Below are 27,537 nucleotides of genomic sequence, written 5' to 3'. Positions count from 1 at the left end.
GAGACAATCTGAGCTGCCCTTTTAGATTGTTTTCTTACTGTCTTCTTAATTCTTCTGAAGATCAAAATGAATTACAAAATGATTTAAACAAGATATCTGAATAGTGCTAAGTGTGATGTCCTCCACATGAGTACTAAAAAAGTTGCATTAAATTTTGTTCATGTGATAAATCACACATACTTAATGCTTGTCAATTCACACAGTACTTAGGGATTACAGTGACCACCACATAGAAAATAATGCGAGGAAAATTAACCAAAGACAGTGTTTTATTGGCAGAGCATTTAAAAGATGCAATAAATCTACTAAAAATCTGCCTATACTATGCTTGTCCGTCCTCTTCCAGAATGTTGCTGCACAATATGAGATCCTTACCAGATTGGGTTGATGGAGGAAATCAAAAAAGTTAAGAGGAGGGTGGCACACTTTGTATTATTACAAAATATGAGAGAATGTGTCATGGCTTTCATAAGCGAGTTTGGGTGGCACTCATTAGAACAAAGGCATTTTTTGCTGCTTTGAAATCTTTGAATGAAAGTCCCACCTATTTGAGGAAAGATGACCATCATGATTAAGTAACAGAAATCAGAGCTTGCATGGAAAGAGTCCGTTTTTTTAATCACATACTATTCGAGAATGGAACAGTAAAGAAATAATCTGAAAGTGGCTCTAAGAGTCCTCTGCCAAAGACTTAACTGCGAACTGCAGATCTCTCTGCCTCGTGATGGCTGGGTGTTGTGTGCTGTTCTTAGGTTAGTTAGGTTTAAGTAGTTCTAAGTTCTAGGGGACTGATGACCATAGATGTTAAGTCCCATAGTGCTCAGAGCCATTTGAACTGCGAACTGCAGATCAATCATGTAGACATAAATTAAAAGAAGGCCAGAGCATAGTGTCTTTAGTATGACGCATTGTGAAGTGTTGTGGTGTTAATTAATGTTCAGTATGATGACTGCTTTACATTTTTCATCAAATATTGTAGTAAAGTATGGAGTATATATGAGAAGCTCTACATACGTCTACTCAACAGAAAGAGAAGGCATAAAGTAACCACTCACCATATAGTTCAGACACTGAACTCTCAGTAAACACTAAAACAAGGTTGAAATCATTCCTCAGAGCCAATAGTCTTTTATTTCTGAGGAGGGACATTGTCCAAGAGCTTAATGATGATTTCAGAGCAGTTTGTGTGTCTCATCTGTATCGTAAGTGGTTACCTTTTCTCCTTCCATTATTTGTATTTTAGCTACACTTTCCAGTGTTTGTCAACAAAACGAAAACTGTCATGTAAACTATACTTCTAACTACTGTCAAAAATTTCTTAAGCTATGATTACACATTAGACCTACATGAAATGTAAATCCACAGAAGTATCACCTCTTCAGTCAGAAATCAGTCTACTTCTAAAGCACCAGTTATCCCAGATGATGTACAAACATTAAAGTTTTATATTCCAAGTACAAAAACTCACTAAATCTGCCAACTAGTGTCTCCAACATCAATATCAAAGCCACAATAAGTCATGATTTATCAGTCACAAGAATGTTGTTTTCCAGAATTAAGAAAAAAAATTACACTACAAATGATTTGACTTGAGCCACACTGAAACATATCTACTAACTTACCATTAGAAATAGTTTTGTGTAGTTGGGAGTAGGTCCACTTACAGTGGAGCTCAACAGTCTTGTATATTGTTATATGTTGTTTTATTCCATCAGTAGCAATGTTTTACTTATCCTCATGTATACTTTGGATGCAAAATTGGGAAAAGTGTGGTATTTAGGAAATATTTCATTTGCAGGTGAATAGTGAAGTGTACTAATGTAAACAATGACATGAAGCTGCATTCCTTGTAAATAATGGTAATATATAAACTTAACATTTTGAAGAATCCAATTAAAAAAGGAAGAGAAAACTTGCAGTGGTACACATTACATTTGATTATTACTAGAACAGCACTATAAAAATCCTGTTGACACCAATAGAAATGATGTAATCTGTGATGTTTGGTTTGCCATCTGTTATATTTAGAAACTCTTGTACGGATTGTGGAGTGAGTACAAGGACACCCATGTGTCAGTAAATGGGAACCCCACAACTCTTTAATAAGATTAAGGTGGAGGCACCTCATTGGCCAGTCAACTGACTGGATGTTGTATTCTCTCTCTCTCTCTCTCTCTCTCTCTCTCACACACACACACACACACACACACACACACACACACACACACACAGGTGTGTGCACTATGCCACACTGCACTAAGATGCTATTGCAGACAAGGACACCTCTACCTTGATATTGATCCCTTTCAATGATAATGCATATATTGCCATACTTTTTTGAATTCTTTGCAGATCATCTGGCTCAGTGCATGTTGAGAACAACTGTCCAGAGAAAACTGGAGCTCATTATGTGATGAGAACTGCCTGCTGCTGTCCATGCATACAACTTATTTGTGGCTAAGCTATAAGAATCACACTCCTCTTTGATAGTGCTTCTGCAACCTATTCTGGTTAATAAACATCGGCTATTGACAACCCCTAATGTATGCAAATGTATCAGTCATCAGTGGCTGCTAAATGTAACGCATATTACTCTGATTAGAACTTCTTCCACAGCCTTTCAGACTCTTTCCTTTGCTTTGGACTGCATACAAGTATAATTTGTCAGACATATTCTGCCTGCCATCAAGTTTGACGTTTTTCAATATAGAAGTGCTTTAGGAGAACTGGCCATTGACTCCAGGTGTAGATCCTTAAGGACCAATAGCCTAATATACAGTGGGGCAGCACTTGCAACTGTTTTATCACAGGGTTATCAGAATATGTTTATCATTTTATATTACAGTCAACACAAGGTTTCTTTATTTCCAGTTCTGTAAAACTTTTCCTTTTATTTCATAATTTATCGTATACAGTGTAGGTTTAACTCGCAATTTGCATAGTATCTTCCAAGTGATCAGGAGTAAGGTTTTGGTAGAAAGTTACGTATACATCACAAGGGCAACAGGATATATTGTGGTGTGGATACCAGCAGGTGCTCTATAAATGCACGGACAGTGTGGAAACTGGCCACAGCTACAGTGCTGTGTGTGTGTGTGTGTGTGTGTGTGTGTGTGTGTGTGTGTGTACCAAGCTACAATTTGCCCATCATGAATTGTACAAGATTTGAAGTGTTGCTTGAAGTGTTGCTTGTTGGCTTTTGTGCCAGGATATTTGACTGACATTTGTTTAATGAATTTGTTTGATTATCCCGAGATGAAAGCTAACAGGCAGTTTGTTAACAAGTTGTCATGAAAGCCTCAGCAATTTTGTACAAGATTTGATTTTGCCATTATGAACACTGGTAAAAGTATGTAGTTTAGAATGTATTAATAATGAAACAGTTTCACTTTCAAATGAAAGAAGAAAAGAAAAGGGGGGGGGGGGGGGGGAGAGAGAGAGAGAGAGAGAGAGAGAGAGAGAGAGAGAGAGAGAGATGATAACTAGTAAAGTGTGCATACACCTACACACACACACACACACACACACACACACACACACACACACACTAGAATCTAGAATTATCTGTTTAGGCTACAGATCTTGAGAAGAAGAAGAATGGGAAGGAAATAATGAGCCTAGTTTAGACAAAATTAGACAAAAAAAGAGAGAAATAATGATGAAAGTTATTGAAGTTTGCATGAAATATTGGAGATAATTACAAAGCAGAGATTGATCTGTTTTGAAAATGTATACAGAATGAGTGTGGATAGATTAACCACCCAAATAATTCTGTATTTTTAGAAAAAAATCAACAACTGTTTGAATCATAGAAATCGAAAAAAGATCAAATAAGAATGTCTATTTAAAAAAATGAACAAATAAGGATGTCTATTTAAAAAAATGGAAATATGGAAAACCACATAGAAGAGGAACTGATGTTAAAAGGTGATTCTCATTGTCAAGTACAGAACTACAAAAAGGAGTGATGTAATAACAGGTATACAGACAGAGATGTGGGTTATGTAGAATGTCGATAGTTAAAAGGTGGAAGGGGATTTGAGAGAGAAACTGAAGAGGATTAACCTAATGAAAATGAAGTCTGGGAGGACTGAGAGCCCACTTCATGTTTGAGAGCTAGCACCCATCTCTAAAATTTGGAAATACATGTTCAGAGGGGAAGCATCGAGATGACTTACAAGGTGAAACATATGTCAAAGTCTCTGCTATTATGTCCCACAGCACACTCAGTAGCAAGGTGTTTGGTATTGCTTGTTAAGGCAATTTGCCTCTGCTTGTTAATTCTGACTAACAGCTTGCTACTGACAATGCCAATATAAAATGCAGACATAATACAATCAGTTGGACATATCCAGATTTCATTTAATTTTTCACTAAATTTAAAACACTTTTGTTTTCTGCCTACTTCCCAAGATAGCCAAACCCAATGAGCCAAGACATCCTGTCATTACTGGCTTCTAGTCCTCATTGAATGTATTTCTAGCATAGTTGGTTTACTTCCCCATCCTTCCCCCAATCTAGAGTTTGTGCACCATCTCTAGTGGCTTGTTACAAGAGGATTTCAAAACCTAATCTCCATCATGTCTGGACACCCCCCACCCCAGGGGCCTCGTCACTCTTTGGTGGTTCGTGCTTGGCTACCACGGTGTCCCTGTCTTCACATTTATTCCCTTCTGTGCTGCATGTCTATCCTCTCGCTACTCTTTTTCCTCTCATTTGGGAAACATGTCTAGGATGTTATTGGGAATGTTCTGCATTGTCTTTAACTGACGTAAGAACAGTCTCACCTTTGTTTTTTGCTCCTTTTTCCTTTCTTTGTTTCCCTTCTCCTCTTGTTCCTCCACTGCAGCGTTTGAGATTCCTCTTTTCTTCATCCTCCTTGTGTGCTCCTGAAGGCCGGCCCATGCATCTGACGCGTAACAGGTGATTAGGTAACGCATAATTCCCAGCCCCGGGTTGACAGGTAGGGTTTGCACATACCCCCTGGTACAGGCCAGGCCCATGGAGGGGTGATTGCCTGAGCTGCAACCTTCCCAAATTGCTGCTTGGTCCCTCTGTCAGGTGTTCGAGAGGTGTGACCTGTGGTGTGAATGATCACGGAAGGCGGGTGTGCCTCCTTGGGAAGGGGGCCCCCAGTTGGAAGGAGCATGCCATCGGAGATGCTGGCAGTTGTGGGAAGTTTTCTCGCAATGAGTTAATCATCTTCCCAATCAACGTCTATGAAACGTAAACATAATGAGGCTAATGATCCCATGACCCTTCCTGCTGCACCACGGTTCCTCGTGGTTACATGTACTGAAGACGGTCAGTCCTTCACCACCGTAAATCTGTTTATTATTCAGAAAGGTGTTGATGCAATTGCCGGCCCTGTGAAATCGTGCTCTCATTTACAGAATGGCACTTTGCTTTTGGAGATTACTTCTGATTCTCGAGCACAGCAACTGCTCACTGCCTCACTTCTCCGTTGCTACCCTGTTTGTGTCGAGGCCAGTAGAACTTTAAATTTTTCCTGTAGTGTAATTTACACCAGGCTGTTCAACAGTCTAACCGAGGCTGAAATCCAATCTTACCTCTCTGATCAGGGTGTCACTGCCGTCCATCATGTAATGAAAAAGGTAGATTCCTCCTTAGTGCCCAGCCACACTCTTTTTCTCACCTTTGATAGAGTAGTGCTTCGTCCAAGATCAAAGCAGGCTATGAAATTATCACAGTCCGGCCGTATATTCTGAACTCAATGCGCTGCTACCAGTATCATCGTTTCAACCAAACTAGAACATCTTGTCAACACCCAGCCAAATGTGTCGCCTGTGGTAGGGATGCACACAAAGGCATCCTTCTGCATCCTTCTCCCCACCATATCGACTGCAATGGTGGCCGTACCACCTCCTCTCAGGATTGTCCTGTGTCTCTTGATGAGCAGGCTGTCCAAGAGATCCGGGTAAAGGAAAAAGTGCCTTACCCAGTAGCTCGCAAGTTACTGACTAGTCACAATCCCTACATTCTCCCATCTGGCACCTATAGTTCTGTTCTCGTTACCCTTGCTCCATGAAGGACATGGCCATGCAGACATGCGACCTTGAATTCAGCTCAGGTTGTGAAATCGCCCAGTGTCAAGGTAGTATCGCCATCCCCCTCGTCCAGCTGTGCAACAAGCCGTCAAACTCTCACCTCAAGGGGTGAAGCCACCAGTTACACAAACGGTAGGCCGGAAAGGACAGAAGGAGTACTCCCGTAAAGATTTCCTCCCTCCAGTGAAACAACACCTGAATCTTCCTCTAACCGGAAAGGCTTGAAGAAGTCCACCAAAGGCAAACAATTTTCTCTTCTTCAATGGGTCGCCACATGAAGTCTTAACCCAGCCGGCCTCCATGTCGCCGGTGCGCACCACCAACCATTTTTCAGCATTGGACTCCACAGACCGACTGCACAAGCGAACCGATGCTTCTGTGGCCCCATGGAGCAGAATCCTCCTGCTTCTGTGCTCTGTAGTAGCGACTCTTCACCAACTGTCACTTGTGATGACCAGGTGGAGTATCTCACAAACATTATCCTTATTGCTGCAGAACATTCCATTCCTCGCACTTCCTCTTTACCACATTGTGTCCCAGTCCCTTGTCGGACTGAGTCATGCTGCGACGAAATTCGCTCACGGAGACGTGCTCTCTGCATTTTTAACCATTATCCTATAATGGCGAACTGCATTCATTATAAACAGGTGCATGCAAAGTGTCATCATGTTCTTTGAGACAGCAAAAAAGCTAGCTGGTTTCCATTCACTAGTTCTTTTAACAGTTCCACCCCATCCTGTTGTGTGGGCCAACCTCTGATGTCTCTCTGGGACCAAGAGCCATTCCCCAATTTCCGGTTTGACAGTAGCAGACGATGTCCTCGTGGACCCTATTGCTATCTCCAACACCTTAGGCCGCCATTTTGCAGAAGTTTTGAACTCTTCCCACTGTCACCCTTCCTTCCTCCATGAGAAACTAGTGGAGGAGGCTCTGGCAATACACTCTCAGTTCACCTCAATCCCCCTCCCCAGGGCCAGATGCCATCCACACTCAGATGTTGCAGTACCTTTCTCTTGTGGGCAAGCAAATTCTGCTTAACACGTACAACTGCGTGTGGGCAGAGGGCACATTTCCCGAACACACGCGTGAAGCCACAGTCATATCCATACCTAAGCCTGGTAAGGACAAAAACCTTCTTTCAAGCTGCTGCCCCATCTCTCTTAGCAGCTGTGTTTGCAGGGTGATGGAACATACGATTCGTGCCCAGCAGGTATGGTGGCTCAAGTCTCGCAATTTATTGACGAATGCACAGTGTGGACTTCGTTCTGCAGTTGACCATCTCTTTACTTTGTCCACCCACATCATGAATGGTTTTCTGCGGACATCCCAGACCGTGGCCATGTTTTTTGGTTTGGGAAGGCCTATGACACCTGCTGGAGAACTGGTATCCTCTGTACTATTTACATGTGGGGCTTCCATGGCCACCTGCCCTGTTTCCGTCAGGCATTTTTAAAAGACCAAGTTTTCAAGGTGCGTGTAGGTTCTGTCTTGTCAGACACTTTATCCAGGAAAATGGTGTGCCTCAGGGTTCCGTCCTGAGCATCGTCCTCTTTGCTATCGCCATTAACCCTATAATGACCTGTCTCCCGCCGGGCATCTCCGGCTCCCTTTTTGTTGATGATTTTGCCATCTATTGCAGTTCTCCACAGACCTGTCTCACTGAGTGGCGTCTTCAGTGATGTCTTGATTCTCTTTACTCCTGGAGCATTGACAATGGCTTTCACTTTTCCAATGACAAAACCGTCTGTATGAATTTCTGGTGACGCAATTGATTTCTCCCACTGTCTTTACATCTTGGGCCTGTTGCCCTTCCGTTCATTGTAACTACAAAATTCCTGGGGCTCATGCTTGATAGGAAACTCTCTTGGTCCTCACATGTGTCTTACCTGGCAGCCCACTGTACACGGTTCCTCCATGTCCAACATGTCCATGGTGATACATCCTGGGGTGCTGATCGAACCACCCTCCTCCATTTGCACTGGTCCCTTGTCCGTTCGAAACGTGACTATGGGTGCTTTCAGAATGAGGTTTTCATTCTGCAGTGGAGTGTGCTCTGATATGAAATTTCCTGGCAGATTAAAACTGTGTGCCAGACCGAGACTCAAACTCGGGACCTTCGGCTTTCACGGGCAAGTGCTCTACCATCTGAGCTACTCAAGCACGACTCACACCCCATCCTCACAGATTCACTTCTGCCAGTATCTCATCTCCTACCTTCCAAACTTCACAGAAGCTCTCCTGCTCAGATGGTAGAGCTCTTACCCACGAAAGGCATAGGTCCCGAGTTCAAGTCTCGGTCTAGCACACAGTTTTAATCTGCCAGGACGTTTTATGGGTGCTTTGTTTATGCATCTGCATGTCCATCCATCTTAAACCGTCTCAACACTATCCACCATCGTGGCATCCGTTTGGCCACTGGTGCCTTTTACACTAGCCCGGTTGAGAGTCTGTATGCTGAAAATGCTGAACTACTACTGTCCTACCGCCATGACTTTCTTCTCTGCAGGTATGCATGCTGTTTGTCTGCCATATGTGGTCACCCATCCTACACCTCCTCCTTTGATGATTCCTTTGATCGCCAGTATGGGGCACGTCCCTCTTCTCTGTTAACTTCTGGAGTCCGCTTTCGGCACTTGCTACAGTGGCTTAACTTCATACTAGTTCTACCTTTCCTGGTGGGTGTGAACGCTTCACCATCTTGGCTTCGTGAAGCGGCCCATGTTAACCTTGACCTTCATTCATTTCCTAAGGGCACTATGCCAGCCTCGGTCTATCACCTTCAGTTTCACAACCTTCGGATGGAACTTCGCAATAGTACCTTTGTATACACTGATGGTTCTCGGATTGACCATGATGTCGGGTGTGCCTTCGTCATTGGCACCCGTGTCTTTCAATGGCAGCTTCCAGCTCACTGTTCAGTATTTACATCTGAGATCTTCGCTGTGTATCAGGCCACGGAGTACATCCGGTGACACAGCCTTTTCAATTGTGTCCCCAGCTCAGACTCACTCAGTGCCCTTCATAGTCTATGTGCGCTGTACAGTGCCCGTCCCTTAGTGCAGTGGGTCCAGGAAAACTGTCACTTGCTTACTCTTGGTGGTGCCAGTGTGATGTTTCTGTGTGTTCATGATAATGCCAGTCTGCCAGGAAATGAGGCTGCTGACACTGCTGCTAACGCTGCAGTCCTCGTACCTCAGCCCTCAAGTTCCTATATTCCCTGCTATGATCTCTGTGATGCTATCTGTCAGGAGGTGGTGTCCCTTTGGCCTTGCCAATGGTCCTCGCTTCACGGGAATAAGCTACGGCTTATTAAGCGTCTCCCAGTGGCTTGGACGACCTCCTCTCGGCCCTCCCTCTGGGAGGACATCATTTTAAGTAGGCTGCATATTGGGCACTGCCTTTTTTGCCACCGTTATTTGATAAGTGGCACTACCCCACCACTTTGTACGCATTGCACCCAAGTTTTAAATGTCCGCCACTTCCTGATGTACTGCCTATTTTTTAACCGTTTACTTTCCCGCTTGGGTTGGCTGTCCAAGTTATCGGCCGTTTTAGCAAATGACGCTCGAGCTGTAGACCACATTTTACTTTTTATCCGCCAAAGCAATTTGGCGAAGGCCATTTAATTTTTAGTTTTGGACCTCTGTTTCCGTATGGTGTCTTTTTTTTAGCCCTTTTTCTACGTGCCTGTTTTTAGCTGTCTTCTGTTATGTCAATTAGGACTGACGTATTGTGATTTTTTAACTCCTCTCTGTCTTCGTCTTCTATAGTTTTGACTTGAACATGTATAACCCCAGTTGTTTTTTTTTGTACCCTAAAGCAAAACAAAACCAAACCAATCATGTCTGGATGGCTTATCCACTACTGAACACTTAGTTTTACAGTGGCCCTCCAACTTTAAGCCAAGGGCATCACTCCTTAACTTTGGTTGACTTTGTTCTTATAAATATTTTACTGCTGAAAGTGAAAGACAAATAAGATGTACAGCAATCAGTGCCCCCCAAATTCTCCTTATATCAGGCTATTTGTGAATTATTGAGAACAAATCTTCATGGAGTTTCATGAATTGTAACCCCTGATCTGGGAAAAGGTCATATATGAAACTGTTATTGGTTGAACTCAGGGAAAGCCCAAACTCCTTAATTTTCTGACACAATTCATTTCCTTTTATGGGAAATACATTAGTTATTTTTCTTATTCCATGTATTGGTGTTGATATTAATTTATTGAATGATCAGAGTCACTCTATTGTACACAATGAGCTCATGCTGAAAATCTTGTTGCATGACTGTAACTGTACCATCCCGTCCACATGAAGCACACTTTCTTTTAATGCTCTCTGCTTCTTGTGGAACTGATTTGTCCTGACATTCTGTCTTCCTCAATTAATATACCAATAATCCTATTAATTCATTTGTGCTCGAAACTATTCTACACAGAGTACGCGAAAGAACTTGCCCCCCTTCTAACAGCGATCGTGTGAGACCCAACTCGCTCTATTTGTTCATGAGACCCAGAAAATATTAGATACAGGCTCCTAGGTAGATGCTATTTTTCTTGACTTCCGGAAGGCGTTCGATACAGTTCCGCACTGTCGCCTGATAAACAAAGTAAGAGCCTACGGAATATCAGACCAGCTGTGTGGCTGGATTGAAGAGTTTTTAGCAAACAGAACACAGCATGTTGTTCTCAACGGAGAGACGTCTACAGACGTTAAAGTAACCTCTGGCGTGCCACAGGGGAGTGTTATGGGACCATTGCTTTTCACAATATATATAAATGACCTAGTAGATAGTGTCGGAAGTTCCATGCGGCTTTTCGCGGATGATGCTGTAGTATACAGAGAAGTTGCAGCATTAGAAAATTGTAGCGAAATGCAGGAAGATCTGCAGCGGATAGGCACTTGGTGCAGGGAGTGGCAACTGACCCTTAACATAGACAAATGTAATGTATTGAGAATACATAGAAAGAAGGATCCTTTATTGTATGATTATATGATAGCGGAACAAACACTGGTAGCAGTTACTTCTGTAAAATATCTGGGAGTATGCGTGCGGAACGATTTGAAGTGGAATGATCATATAAAATTAATTGTTGGTAAGGCGGGTACCAGGTTGAGATTCATTGGGAGAGTCCTTAGAAAATGTAGTCCATCAACAAAGGAGGTGGCTTACAAAACACTCGTTCGACCTATACTTGAGTATTGCTCATCAGTGTGGGATCCGTACCAGATCGGGTTGACGGAAGAGATAGAGAAGATCCAAAGAAGAGCGGCGCGTTTCGTCACAGGGTTATCTGGTAACCGTGATAGCGTTACGCAGATGTTTAACAAACTCCAGTGGCAGACTCTGCAAGAGAGGCGCTCTGCATCGCGGTGTAGCTTGCTCGCCAGGTTTCGAGAGGGTGCGTTTCTGGATGAGGTATCGAATATATTGCTTCCCCCTACTTATACCTCCCGAGGAGATCACGAATGTAAAATTAGAGAGATTAGAGCGCGCACAGAGGCTTTCAGACAGTCGTTCTTCCCGCGAACCATACGCGACTGGAACAGGAAAGGGAGGTAATGACAGTGGCACGTAAAGTGCCCTCCGCCACACACCCTTGGGTGGCTTGCGGAGTATAAATGTAGATGTAGATGTATAACAATAAATTTCCATGTAAGCAGGTGATTTGGGATATTGTGGCTGAGCTCAAGCAAAATAATTCACCCATGTCCCCCCCCCCCTCTGTTCTCCCATCTTCCCCATGATCTTTTATTGCCATCCAGGACTGTAATAGCCTAAAATATTTTGTCGTTAATGCATAATTACAAATGAAAGCTATATATGATGCCATTGTGTGGCTCATTGGTTGGGTGTATAAGTGCAGACTAAAAATTCAGACGTTCAAAGTACAACATATGGTCAGTCCTAGGTTGTTTTCTGACAGCTATTGTTTCTTTCACCTCTGGCAATGATTTCTGTGTTCAAAAACTGCCAAGTTACACTGTTCTTTGGACTGCACAATAAACTAGGTTTAGTAACTTATTTCAGGTTGGGTGAAGGCAAGTATAAGCCACTTCCAGTAGGACAATGCCTAAAAAAACACATTGGTTTTCAAATTCAACTTCAGGTTGATGACACCTGTAATCATTGCAAATTAAATTACTCTATGGCTAACACCCATGTTAGTTGCTTAAATTGCAGGTCCTGACCTTGTGCTCTTGCACTGTGTTCTGTGACCCACTGTTCGTGTAATGTATGTTATAGTCGGGCCTGATGATCTACTAGTAAAGTATATGCCTGGAAACCAAAAGGTCGTAGTATCAAATCGCAGGTGTACTACAGAATATTTAAGTGTGCTGTTGACCTGTCCTTAACCTCTCAGTGATGCGAAGATTAATGAGGCACAACACATGAGTCAGATTCCAGGTTCAACTGTAGCCTACTTTTCCCTGGTAGGATTATGGGGGTAGGTTAGGGACAAGCAAAGTGGCGTGCGATTTAAAGACTTGAAGCAGGGTGTTGAACCACAAAGAATTACTATCATCATCCTCGTCGCATTGTCCAGTATTTTATGTTTACGTGACAACCTGCAAGCAGTCAGTCAGAACAAATGGCCCCAGACATACTGTGTACACCAGTAACATCAGTTATCCTGTTGCTGTGTGTGCTGTTGAACTTACCAGCGTGGCTTAAGTACCTGTTTTACTACACAGACCATAATAATCCTTCCTACCAACATAAAAGCTTCTGAACTCTAAAGCTAGCAAGTGTTTCTTTGACACATACTTCACATATTTGTATCTTGTAATCCATGTAGTCCTGATTTAAAATATCATCTTAATTCTTGGAAAGAAAGTCACTATGCTACACTGCTTATTGTACATTTGTGAATTTCAGAGCTGTCAGTCAACTCATATGCCCACCCATATAAACACACTTTTGTCCTGTTTTTATGTTTTGGTATAATGTTGTTTAGTGCAATTTTTTCTTTGCCCAGTCAGTGTTGTCTGTTGTAAATGTTGTTTGTGTGATTTCACTACTTCATAACAACTTATCTACACAGTTCAAGGAGATCATTACCCTTCTTGTGTTGTGTAAATTTTGGAATATCTGAATTGGTTGTTACACAGAACTCTCCCATGGAAGGTGCAGAGCAAGTCCGCGAGAAATGACATCACAACTTTTTTTTTTGTGAGTAATTATGTGTTGACTGTCACATATATTTACCAGAAGGATATCAGTTAATATCAAGATGTCCTGTGTCATGTTCTTGGTGTAATTGAACAAAAGAGGATAGGCATTTAGACACTGTATTGCTTGCAACTACATTATTACAGTGTCTCAAACAATTAATTGAATCTGATGTTAGACTTCCTGATGATAAAACTTTGACTTATTTACAAGGCTCTATATTCTGTGGGTAGGTGTTCCTGCAAGATATTGTTGGTGCCTTAAACTGGAAATCCTATGGTAGGCTTGAATTTTGAAAACTTACATAGCAAGATATGAAAGAAGAAGAGGTATTTATCAGATGGGACTGAGAGCTTAAACACTATCACATTCAGCTGCATATTAACTAGTGCAATGTTGGATATCTGTTTAATGTGCTGGACGTGTAAATAAATGTGATTGTTACAAAACCAACAGTGAGATCAAACAAAGATGGGAAGAGTAACTGTAAGGACTGCATGATACTACACAAACTTAGATTGCTACATCTTGAATCTTGACATTACGTGGATGATGATGATGATGATGATGATGATGATGATGATGACACAGGGGGATCAATCTTAGTACAGGAGGCACAGTGGAAAAGTGGTAGAAACAGATATAGTGCTAGTTAAATACTGAAGTTCCTGAATGAAGACTGAATAAGATTTCTGAGACTATGCAGTAGAATAGAGCTTAGGACATTGAGGACTGCCCATAATCTTTCCTGACTACACTAACAATCCCAGTACCAAACAACAAGGAAATGTAGTGAGCATAGAACCATAAACATTTTTCTCGTGCTGCCTAGATAATGTTTAGGATCACAAACAACAGATTGGAAAGAACAATTGGAGTAAACCATGACTGTGTTGTAAATTGGTTTTTATAGAAAACCAGGGACAAGGAATGCTATATGACTCTTGCATTATTGTAGAGAGATTTACTGAGAAAGCAGAGCATTTAAAACATATGATTTACAGACTTGAAGAAAGATTTTAGTAATATGAACTGGAAAAAAAGTGAACTGGAAAGATGAACAGCATCTGAACCAAAACACTTTGGTAAGATTGAAAATAAAGAATATCAACAGGATAGACTTTGTGGAACGTGTGAGATAAGATTGTTATACTCTTCAATATGTATTGAGAATATATTATTGAACATTTTTCATTAATGGAGAAGGGTTTAAAAATTCGGGTTTAAAAATTCGGGTTTAAAAAATATGGTGGCTGAGATTCACACACAGTATTGTTCCTGAAGCTATATATGGAAATGGTAAAGAATATCAAAACTGCTTAAAAGTGTATGAGAAGAAAATAAATCCAAAGAAATTGAAAATAATGACAATAGGAAGAAAGGAAATGATAAAAATAATGCTAAATGGATGCAAAATTTTAGTTGTAGAGGAAGTAGACTAGAAAGAAATTCAAGATGCAGTATGTTACATCAAAAATAGCAATAGCAAAAGAAGTGCTGTCCAATAACAACTTAATTAATGATACACTTGATGAAATGTTTGTCTCAGGTGTCCTACTTTACAGTGCTGAACCTGAACCCTTTTAAGGAAAGACAAGAGGAAGCTGGAATCATTTGAAATGTGGATATGGCAGAGAATGAAAGAAAGTGAACTGGGTGCGCAAAGTGGCAACAAAGAGATGCTGAGAAGAATGAGAGAGGAATGGCAGTCAGTGGTTGCAGTTGAATGTAGGGTGAAAGATAATTCAGATCATCTATAATGTGCTTAGCAGATGTAAACATAGCAACCTGAGGAAGGAACTGATTGAGTGCAAAAAGTACACATAACAAGGACCTGATCACAGAGCAAAGAACATTACGCTAATGATGTATACAGATAATTATTTTTTCACTCATGAACTCTCTTAGTAATAATCTATTTCAAATCCTGTATAATAGAAAAATAACCCTCATATGTTTGTGATGGGTGTACATATAATACTTTGCAGTTTTGTGTGTATTCAGTTGTTTGCTGTTAATCTTCAGTGTTACAGTTTCTTTTACATGCAAAGTATGTTTCCTCTTTTTTGTGGTGTGGCTCATGTAACTGAAATTGTGTGATTGTGTTTGTAGATATCATCAGTTTCGTCCAACAGAAAAGAGGTTTTGTGTGTGTGTGTGTGTGTGTGTGTGTGTGTGTGTGTGTGAGAGAGAGAGAGAGAGAGAGAGAGAGAGAGAGAGAGAGAGAGAGAGAGAAAATAGTTGTTGGGGGGAGGGGGGGGGGGGAGACAGTGATATTTAATTGAGGAGCATGGGGGATCAGTGATATTTAAATGATTTAACTCTCACATACTTTTAGTCACTACATTGCCTGTAAGTCCACTTCTTACCATTTGAAATGCAGTTATACGTGCTAGACATTATATTACAATTTCCAGCTGATGTTATGAGAAATCTTGGTGCAAAGCATGTTTTGGCTGTTGATGTTGGCTCACAAGATGATATTGATCTCACTAACTATGGTGACTGCCTCTCTGGGTGGTGGTTGCTATGGAAAAGGTGGAACCCATTTGCTACACCGGTGAAAGTTCCTAATTTGCCAGATATTCAGTCAAGACTGGCATATGTTTCATGTGTGAGGCAGCTAGAGGTAAGTTGAATAATTATTTTAATTTTCCATGTTTGTGTACATTACTTTTATTCAATCATTCCACCTATTGCTCAGATCAAGTTCAGTCATGTATTACTTTTCATGGAGTCGAGAGGTAGACTGCTGATACTTAAACTGGAGCCTGATACTTTCTCAGCAAACAGACATTTCTCTGACAATGCAGTTATATTCTTTGTTTACACCTTTATATTAACATTAACTATTCTATAAAAACAATTTGAGTCTTTTTGTTGTCTGAAGTTTTGCATTTTCAGTGGTGTTGCACACAACAGGTGGGCTACCTGCGTGTTATGTAATCAGATTTATTTAAGGCTGTCATTGTGTGAATGTGTGTGTGTGTGTGTGTGTGTGTGTGTGTGTGTGTGTGTGTGTGTGTGTGTTTTAAACACAACATTGAGGTTTCAGCATAACAGAATGATGACAATGGGATACCAAATCCTGTACTTTTTTAAAATTAAAGAAGTTTGCTTAGTTTGTGTGGAAGAGACACTGTTAATTTATGTATCTAGAAAAAATGCATTTATATAAAAGTCATCTCTTCCAAACATTTCTGCCTCTTTCCAAATTTTCTGTCACAATATGGTTCTTACTCATTTAGTTATTGTAAATTTGCAACTCAGTAATTATGGAAAATACTGTTGAGCCTAGTGACACACAGTTGATTACAATTCCTCTCATATTGATATATGAGAACGTAATAACTGCTCGATACACTTTTTAGCATCTGCACAGGTGTGACAATACCTCTACTCAACACTGTCAGTGCAGGTACTTAATGGGCTGACGGTGGCTTGATAGCAGCCATGGAACAGAATCCTATGCAAGGAAATGAATTCACTGTGTGAGTCAATCTATGGGAAGCATAGTGTCCGAATCCATGTGTAGATGTGTAGTTGTGTATGGCAATAAATTCAGCACGTGGCTGGTGCAGGCAGCTAATAACTAAGCACATGAGAACAGCAGCACTGGGCACAAAGTGCAAGGCAGGTCCACAGTGGTTGAGCTCAGTGTGAGTACTGGTCCATTCCACTACCCACAAGTAAACACTTCCGTTGGCAGGTCTGCCCATACTACGTGACGCGTGCACCCTCCCTTGCAGGTTTCCAAACTGCTCTACCCACACCTTCACATCTGCCTCCACCACACTGTCCACTGTCAGGGGTATTAAATCTCTTCTCCCTGAATAGGCTATGTAGGGCTGAAAATGCCTTGGCTCAGACTGCGACCTCCAGTGCAGAACCGAAGATGGTGCCAGAGAATCCAACACCAGACTGACCACCAAAGGAGGCAATTGAAGCTGTCAGCTCTGCCAGAACAGTGGAAGGGCATGGAGGCTGTGGCACTGGGACTAAGCTACCTCCATCAATGATTGAGGGGAGGGGGGGAGGACGACAGGTAAAAATCCATGGTCTCCACCTTCGCAGGTATCCATAGGGTGGCAGCTGACAGGCGGGCCACTACAAGTGGTAGCCCACCCCTGGAACAATGTCGAGATCAACCCTGGAACTCAGCTGACTGGAAAATCACAGTGGTGATGGCCCAAAAGGGAGCTAAAGCAACTGATTTGCATGACAGTTCAGCATCTCCCCATCATTGTCCACCACAAACTACTGCTGATCTTTTTGCCCACCATAACACGTGGCAACCAACCCCGCTGCCAGACAAAGGAGTGGGTTCAAACAGCAGCCCCAACTGGAACACATGGCAGGTCACGGTAGTCTGTGTCTTATGAGTCAGGTTGCAACAAATCCAGGAGACTCCGCGGCTGGCACCCATGCGAACATTTCACCGACTGCACCCACGTACTGGTGTCACATGGTATGTAGCCAGAAAACTTGACAATGGGTTGTGGCAAGAAGAGGCAGGCACGGACATCTTCATTTGGGTCTGAAATGTATGCACGAGATGCACCAGTCCCAAGTTAGAAGGTGAGTGGAAACGTGCCATAATCACATGCTGGATAATACTGCAGATGTAGAAGTCTTCAAGCTCTTATGACACAAATTGCCTACCATTATCAGACACTAGTGTCCTGGGGAATCCCTCAAAGGCAAAAAACAACCAACGCTGAGTGAGTAGTGGCAGTCAACAATGTGGAGGACAGCTCGATTATGATTGGGAAACAGGACAATGCATTGATCACCAACTACCACATGCTGCCCAAAAATGGACCAGTAAAACTGACATGCACCATACGCCAAGGGTGCCCCAGCACTGGCCAAGGAAAGAATTGATGCAGTGGTGCAACCTGGTTCTGTGCACAGACCCTGCAATTCTGCACCAGATGTTTAATGTCATGATCGATCACTGGCCAGTAGACGTGATGTCATGCCAATGCCTTCATACATATTGGACCCCAGTGTGACACATGCATCAGATGGAGTATGTGAGGACACAATGCCACAATGGCGACAGCTCAATAGCATTGCTCGTCTTTGGTAAGCATGAAGACCATCTGGACGTTGTTGAGTCAGGCACATAGGAGGAAAAACGTATGCCGTGACTGATCCACACTTGAAGAGACGTGCTCTGGCCAACTCGAGTGGACAGCTGGAACAATTTTCTGGAAAAGCAGGTCAGAGGTCATGGTTTGGTGTGCTGTCAACAGAAAATCTGACAGGGTTTGCTGCAAGGCTCATCCATGTGAACACGAGAGCATCCTATCAGTCAGACTATATATCAGCCCCCATTGATAGTCACAATAGTGCATCAGCATTGGCATACTGGGCAGTGGAGTGGTAATGAATATCGTATCAATCAGTGCGTGATCTTATCCAGCAGCTGAAAATGATGGCCAAAAAAGGAAACCAACAGCTTTTGGTTAGTGATGATGAGGAACATCGCCCCATACAGGAATACTTGAAACTTTTTAACCCCAAAAATAATACTTAGTACATCTTTCTCCACATGTGAATAACTACGTGGCACTTCAGTCCGGAACCATGCAGCTTCTACGGTTGCAGGTTCGAATGCTGCCTCTGGCATGGATGTGTGTGATGTCTGTAGGTTACTTAGGTTTAAGTAGTTCTAAGTATAGGGACTGATGACCTCAGATGTTAAGTCCCATAGTGCTTAGAGCCATTTAAATCATTTGAACTATGTGGCGCAGCAGAATGATCTTCAAAGCGCAAGTGATGGGCTTTTTAGTGCCATCCGCATTCTGATGGGACAGGGCGGCACCAATCCCATATTTGGATGGAAATTACAATGCTGTGAATGACACAAACCTGGTGAGCTCAGCACGGGTGTAGAAGGGCTGCGCTGCACTGGAATCGTCAATGGCAGCAACACGTGGTAACTTGACGAGAGGCAAAGCCGCTTGGTACCCTGTGGGGCACCTGCGGCTGTTTACTGTGCATGCCTAACTGAGCCACCTGGCAGTTGTCAGAAAGGATGTCACTTGCCGCCATTGTAAGCTCATATGATTCTTCAATTTCAGCAATGTCAGCTATGGAAGGGTTGGACAAGATCAGTGCCAAGATCAGTGCCATCAGTGCCAAGCTCAGGAACAGGAACTGGTTAGCTTCTAATTAGTGAGTCTGCATAGGATGTAGCACATTTGAGATGCTTAAAATGACACTTGTGTAAGAGGCCATGCAAATCGGTGATCCCGGCCGCATACGACAGCCCTCGGTGCTTGTGGTGTTGAGTAAACTGCAACCGTGCCTTCACCACATGAGTTTTATGACCAAAATTTTACATAAGCAACTGACAAAGCTCATTAAAGGGGAGTTTCCTGGGCTCAGTGGAGGGCTTCAAATTTGACAACTTCGTATAAACCCTCAGTGCTGGACAACAACAAACCAGCTGTATCAACTGGATTGACGATACACTTAATCTGGTAGTGCAGCAAGAACTGGCGCAAGTAATTCTAACGTGCTCCCATAGACTCATCGAAACTAGCAGGTGGCACCAGGGACAGAGAAGAAAACTGCCTAGCAGGCACGAGGCCCTCCACCGATGAGGCAAGGGCGCGAAGCCAGTTCGTATTCCTAGTTTATCAGTATCTGCATTAACTCCTGTTGTTGCTCCTTCTGTAGGTGCAACTGTTCCAGCAAGCACTGCAGAAATATCAGATCCATTGTGACCCAAAGTTAAAAATTTTGAAAGGGCCAGAAAGAGAAATACATGCATCACAGTTATAAGAAAGTCCTTTCTCACCACTTTAGTATCTGCACAGGTGCGACAATGCCACTACCCTTGACTGTCAGTGCAGGTACTTCAGGGGCCAATGGTCTCTTGAAAACAACCAGGCAACCGAAACATGTAAGAGGAAACGAACTCGGAGGAACCCGTGTAGAAACATGCACAGAAATAAACTCAGCACACGGGTGGTTTTTGCAGATAATGACTAAGCACGTGACAACACCACTCGACGCAAAGCACAAGTCGAGGTCCACGGTGTTTGAGGTCAGCATGACTGGTGGCCCTTTCCACTTAGTGCTACCTGCAAGCAAATATTTCTGTCTGCAGGTCTGCCCATAATATGCAGTGCATGCATTCTCCATGGCATGTTTCCAGACTACTCCACTGCTCCACCGATGCCTCCATTGCAATGTCTGCTGATGGGATACTAAACACTTCTCCATTTATTTGTTTCTGTGCTTTATTCACTCACTATCAGAAATGTATAAGTGTTTTATTAATAGCAGATGTGTTTAATTCTACTTGTTTCCAAAGATAAATAAAATTATGTATGTCATATTACTATTTTTTGCTACGTCATGCTACCAGTTTTTTTGCGAACAGATTTTGCTACTTAACATTCTACTAGTTTACAGTATATAGGATAGCTTACTGAGGACTAAACACACACACACACACACACACACACACACACACACACTCTGTAAAGCTGACTGGGTACTGCAGCTCTTGAGCTGGCACTATGTAGCCACACAGGATGTGTGTGTGTGGGGGGGGGGGGGGGGGCGGGGGCAAGTGGCACGCGGCGTGAAGGTATGTGTGCAGGTTTGCACACACGTGTGCTCTGTCTCAAAAAAAGGTCTCTTCCCAAAACTAGCAAAGTTCTCTTTCATGGTTATGTGCTGCTGGTGGCTCAATGCGTCCATTACTCCACTATTCAGTAAGCAGTTGCCTTTAGTCTTAAAGTTGTTTACATTCCACCAAGACTTTACATTACCATATCATAATATATCTAACATGCCTGTTAATAGCTTATAGCAATTCAAGTTTACGTGTTGCTATGAGTCAATTAACTTCTTATCCTTTTCTTATTTTTATCAAAAACCAGGAAGTGAAGAGTAGTGACTACTGTGAGTATATCAGGCCACCAATTGATAAGTACAAGACACTGCAGTTTGGCAGCTTTGATGAAATAAAGGTATGTATCAGCAGAGCCCCTCAGTGATACAGTGGTGATTCATTCTTTACATAAGAATTTTACAGTTACTTTATTTTATTGATTGCTAAGAGATTTAGGAAAATCAACATAGTGAGAGTCCAAAAAGTGAACACAAACCTAGTGGGAAGATGAGGACTAAGAGGATTTCCCACTACTACCAACTGCTCATTTCCCATTCTTGCTTAGCTAGAAGTACTTGTATTTGTGTCTGCTTTGTCATGATGTTGTAGAATTGAAATCCAAAAACTTTTAAAACATTAATTTGGTCAAAAGCTGACAACTTATTGTTGTTGCATATTAACACATACAGCACTTTTAACATCTGAAAAATATTAATCACCACCTCAATAGTTGATAAACAAATATTTGCTGGCACTGAAGCCTGCCTTAATAACACTGTCAATGGGACAATAACCCTTATCTTCCCTTGTTTTCCTTACTGAAACTTACCATTTCCTCATCCTGTATCCCATATGGGATCCCTTTGTTTCAGGAATGCAATGATATATATTTAAAAGCATTAAAGCTGGCCAACACAAATCAGAGCCCAAGTGTAATTCCTCAATAGAACTGATGTGAGTGAAATGCATCATGTAAGTTTGCATTAGGAGCACATGGAAGAGGCAGTAATACAAGGGGCAGTGAAATGGAAATGAGCCAAATGAAAAAATTTAAGAAAACCATTATTTCAAAAATAATCACGGTAACTTTCAATACATTTATCCCACTGAGAGACAAGACAGTCAGTGCCTTCACAGAAAAGAGTTTGCAGTTTCCTGTGGTGCCATGACTATACTTAGGCAAGCAGCTCTTCAACTAAAGTAAATCTGTGGGCACAAATGTCTTTCTTCAGGGCTCCAAAAATTTGGAACCTGTATGGAGAGAGACGGGACTGTATAGGGGATGTGTAAGGGCCTGAAGAGACATTTGTTGCTGTTGATTGGCTTCAGACAAAGATGTGCACACCTAGGTGCAATCATGGTCCCATAGACAACTGCAAATACATTTCCATGAAGCCATTGACTGTCTTATCTGACATGGGGGGTAAATATATCAACATTTGTGGTATTTACTTTTGAAATAATAAACAGCTTACTTGCTCTTCTTTCCATCTGTCTCATTTTCATTTTACTGCCCCTTATATAACAACAGCCTGCCCAAACAATAGAGAACTTTTCTTTGTACAGAATGCATAACTTATAGTTTTCACAGCTTGTGCTGATTGCCAGATTTGTAAATCTCATTAGCAGTCAAGTTTATTATGCATTGTGATTAGCTCTGATGTAATAACTTTGTAAAAAAGGAAGGTGGGATGTCCATTGGTGAATAATTATTAATTGAAGATGAAACAAGATATCATGTGGTATAAGAACCACTTACAATGTTCTGTTTAGAACCCTCACATATCTTATCTCCATTACCTGTTAATTATGTGTTGGGGTGTTGCAGATGTCACAGCACTCGTGTATGGCGTGGCATTGTTGTGCTGAAGGAGAGGGTGTCCACATGTGGGTGAAATCTTTGAATTTGAAACTTGATTGCAGCATGCTGTTTCTCACACACCAACATAGTTACGTTACACACTGCCATATTATTTGCCACAATGTGGAGCCGTCTATTGGCAGAGGGCAGCGAAGTGGGAAAGTCGACCACGTAATATGTGTGACATGTAAAACCTCAACTGATATTGAGAACAGAATAAAAAAAATGGGAGGCAATACTTTTTAGCATGTCCTCATACATGTAGCATTCTCAAAATACAATGAGCTCTTTTATAATGTGGTGGATAGCTCAGATTTTGGCTTCAGACTTTTTTTTGTGTTGACAAATGTACATATTGTCAGAAAACATTCCACATACTAAGCGATAGTAAAAAATAATCTCTATCAAAATCTTATTTGCAGCAATCATTTAATTAGTATTCAAAAAGTCTTGTGAGTGAGCATTCATTCATACACTTCTTCCTTCTCTAAATTTCATTTAATTATGAAACATTATTTAAATACTTCCACAACACATTCCAATAGCTGCACAACAGGTTCCAATAGCTATAAAACTATTGTCAACACTAATTTCTGAGTTATCACAAACAATGAAAAATCCAGAATGGAATAACAACGTAAATTGATAGACTGCTACTCACCACATAGAAGAGGCATTGAGCGATAGACAGGCACATTTAAAAGTAAACTGTTGGAAAATATCGGTTTTCAGAAAAAGTCCGAAAGATGAATCATAAAACCACAACTCACACACTCAGGCATTGTGGTGTACTTCAAAATCAACAGCATTTAGAAGGTGGAAAATGCTAAGAAATTCTGAGCTCTGATGGAAAGCAGTATATGTAGCAGGTAGAATCCTGATTTTCACAGAAAAGTGGCATGGGGCACTTGTTGACAGCACATAAACACAATTTGATTTGTTTAGTTTGTTTATTCTTCTTGAGCTGGTGGAACTGATAAAAACTTCAGTACAGAAAAATTAACTGAGGGTGAACAGTATTTGGAGAAAATTAATAAAGTACAACACATTTACTTTTTTTAACAAATGTATCATGAAAATGCCAAAAATGAATAGTTAACAGCCAAAGAAAACACTTATTCACAGTTGGTTTTCTGCTTCTGTGATGTGTTGAGATTACTTTGGGCAATCATATCAAATTTTCATGTTTGCAACAATGATAATTATGAGTCGGGAATTATCAGTCTGTTCAAAATATGCACATTCTTTTACCATCTAAACTCTATTTTTTCTACTTATTTTGCTTCACGTGTCAAACTAATTGTTGTCAAAAGTATTTGTGGATTTTGAGAGCACAAAAAATCCTGTGTACATGAAAAACAAGTGAGACATACAGTGTGAGGTCATTTCTTGTTTGTGATGCTTCTCTTGGTTATGTGGTGCAAATGGCAGTTTATGCTGGAAAAGCAGCAGAAGAACAAGGTGTTGTGAGATTTCTAAGGAGATGTCTGCAAAAGTACTTTCGACAACAACTTCACTGTGTATATTGATCACTATTGTAGTTCACCTGCTATTTTTGATTATCCATAGAAGCGTGAAACAAAAACGGTGAGCATGTTGAACAGAAAGGAGCTTCCAAAATATACTACTGTCGAACAGAAAATTTAAAACTGAGAAAGAATTCCTGCTAGAAGGGAACATTCATTGTGCCGTAGTGGGGAGATACAAGAGACATTTTGATGCTGTTAACATGTCCTACAGCATCTAAATCAAATGTTGTGCTATATTACAAAAAGAAGAAAACAGCCAGATTACTTTTGTCATCTCTTCATTATGAGTGCCCCAAATGCTTACATTCTTCACCAGAAAACCAAGAACTCATATGAAAGAAAAAACTCAGATTATTGCATTTTCAGATAGAAACGGCAAAAGCTTTGTTGGGCAAGGAAGCAAACTCAAAGAAACAAGCAGCTCCTCAGAACCTAACATACGCTTTTTGCAGGCAAATTGTCACCAACGGAAAAAAGCAAAATCCATCTGGGGTTTGTAAAGTCTGTTCAGACACAAGAAAGAAAGAAACTGGCAAAGTTTCCAAAAAAGGGAAGTTGTTGGTGCTTTCCTGATGGAAACATCTGTGCAGGCCTGATTGCTTCACATTATACTGAAGCTAACTTGTGAGTGTAAGCATCCTCCAATCAAAAAAAGTGAAATCAAAAATTATGTATGATGCTCTATATACACGAATGCATGTAACATTAATTTTTGTTGGTTAACAACAAATGATACCATGCTTTGTGTAATATAATTACTAATTTTTACAACATAATTCTTTTGAAAACATGAACACTTTGTTAGGCCAGCTGACTCAAGGTTACATTGGGATTTAGTATTCAAAGTGTTAACTTTATTCTGAAAGTCACCACATGAAGTCTGAAAGATGTGTCCTTAAAGAAATGTTAATTACTAGTGCTTCTTTGTATTCAAATGGCTGAAATGTTGCCAGTTGTAACACGGCAACACATGTAATAGAACCACAATACAATTAAATGTCAGAATTCTTAAGCTGTGAAAATGATTTGCTCTGCTTCCACTTCATAGTACTTCTGCAAGTGTGTTGAATCTGACATTTACCTATTGTGTGACCTTTCCTTCTCATTTCATATATGAAATATTAATTGCACTTTCTTAGTTTGTATTTACTCTGGTTTGTGTTGTTGAACATGATGGTGGTAATGTGGTTAAGTACTGGAAGGCTATGTTAAAATTTCTGTCTGACTGTGTTCATTTTGGCTTTCTGCTATTTTCAAAATTGCTTCAACTGGGTACTGGTGTGGTCACTTGGACAGTGCTTCAACCAATTCCTTCCTCAGGTTACTCTAAATGGGCTAGGGTTCCATTGCTAATGACCTCATTGTTAAATGGACTTTAAATTGCAAGTTTTCTTCCATCCTTTCTTCCTTCCTTCAGAATTACATTTATTTCCTTGACACTGTAAGAGATTGACCTCTGAACAGTTGCTGTGAACTCTGAATATTTATTACAAAGTACTCATATAACTGTGAACATTATTATCAATCTTATACTTATAATAAGAGAGTTACAATAAAGAAACTTATATTCGATTTGGATTGCTGACAATTTATTTTGGACATTGTGCTTCCTAATAAAACTGAAATCAAAAAAATATATTACCAGTAAAAATTAAGCAGTGAAGGAATGAGTATTATCTCACTTTTAAACTAATTCAGTAATTGCCATGAGGAAAACTGTTCATTTTGTGCTGCAGGATGTTGGATATCATCATGGTAGCACATATTTTGCTGGCTTAAGGAAAGCAGGCTGTTTGCCATTCCTAAAAACAGAAACAAGCAAGGAAGATTTTGTTGGAAGAAGTGAAACAAAATGTGATTTAAACCGCATATCTGGATACAGTTTCACAGATTTAGCACAGCTGGTGTGTAGAGTACCTCAGCGTAAAAGACAAACAGGTATGATTAAAATTTCTGAAAAAATGTCACCCAGTTTTTTTGTAGTTTATATAAATTCCAGAAAATTTTTGTGAAATGTGATATATAATATGTTTATGATCTTTTTAATAACAATATGGTGTTATGGGGAAAAAAACTATTGTGTGCTGATGCATCAACGAGCCAAGGAAGTACATTTCTCTTGTATACATTATGTATTGTATTTGCACATATTAGATTGGCGATTATGCCATGTGTGAAATTATTTCATTAGTTGCTATTGCACATGATTACATTTTGTTGACATTAGGATTTAATTCCTCATACACATAATCTAATAGCCTTGAGGCCTTGACTGATTTTATTAAATAAGGTACAGGATACCAGTACAAACTGTCCATATCTCCATTTCGAATCATAATAAATGAGATGTAATTGCCCCATAATGTGTAATCAAGGGACAGCTTACTGCTGTAGACCTTCAGGAAACTTTTTAAAGTGATGGTATCCACATAAATGTCTTCCTCTCACTTTGAAAATCACGTTCTGTAGATTTCAGTTTCAGATAAAAGTATAAAATTCTGAAGCTACCAATGTTTAGGTTCTGCTATTTTCATTTGTCATCATTTTTCAAGGAAAAGTAACCATAAGATATCACTTGCAACTACAAAAAGGGTGTGTCTATTCTGTGTTTGATTGATCCCTAGAGCAGCCCTTTTCCACATATTAGTATAGAGATCTGAACTATTAGCATTTGCTGTAAGAATTTTTTACCCTTTTTCCTACAAAAGAATCTGAATCGCAGGATACAGCTTAGTAGCTCAGTACTGCGTACTGTAATCTCTCCTGTTGTGTTTCATAAATGACAGTTATTTTTTTATGTTAAAACTATAGCTTTTGCTTTTATCCCTTCTTATATCCCTTTGATAATCTGGCACTTACAGATACCTGAGTGTGCTGGATTATCAACATTCTACTATACATACATTTCATATTATCACATTGCGTAATTTGTAAAATTGTATTGTTTAAAAAATGAAAATTTTTATGTGGGTTTAAATGACATACTTTGTGACACTGGCCATAAAAAAGAAACAGAAAATGCTGTCATGATTCTAACTAAGAAACCCAAAGGCTTTATGAAATATGTACCACTGATATATGTACAATGCACACAAGTTTCTCACTACTCACTAGTCTGTCTGGAGTGATAAGACACTCAAGCAATTTGTGTAAAGTTTGGAACTGATACATTTTAAGAAAATGAATAATTTTACAAGAAATTTCATCTCAAGTAGCACCACTCTCTTGCTTCCTTGTGCATAGAAATTTAGAAACTGTAATGCAATGT

At 40.7% G+C, this 27,537-nt stretch overlaps 1 protein-coding gene across 8 annotated transcripts in view; it reads left to right on the top strand.

The window, feature by feature from the left end:
• LOC126183261 (neuropathy target esterase sws) overlaps positions 1-27,537 on the top strand; it is a 195,278-nt gene that overhangs the window by 154,351 nt on the left and 13,390 nt on the right. For all 8 annotated transcript variants that reach the window (XR_007536714.1, XR_007536712.1, XR_007536713.1 and 5 more), the window contains exons 23-25: positions 15,661-15,872; positions 21,148-21,237; positions 26,006-26,207. Coding sequence is in view for 4 of the 8 variants with exons in the window: in XM_049925078.1 (XP_049781035.1) it covers positions 15,661-15,872; positions 21,148-21,237; positions 26,006-26,207 (504 nt within the window). In the remaining 4 variants the exon portion in view is untranslated. The remainder of the gene's footprint in view (positions 1-15,660; positions 15,873-21,147; positions 21,238-26,005; positions 26,208-27,537) is intronic.

The sequence above is a fragment of the Schistocerca cancellata genome, chromosome 4 (genome assembly GCF_023864275.1).
Source record: "Schistocerca cancellata isolate TAMUIC-IGC-003103 chromosome 4, iqSchCanc2.1, whole genome shotgun sequence".
Classification (NCBI taxonomy): Eukaryota; Metazoa; Arthropoda; class Insecta; order Orthoptera; family Acrididae; genus Schistocerca; species Schistocerca cancellata.
Note: the sequence above shows the minus strand (reverse complement) of the source record. Positions and strands in the feature narration are given on the sequence as shown.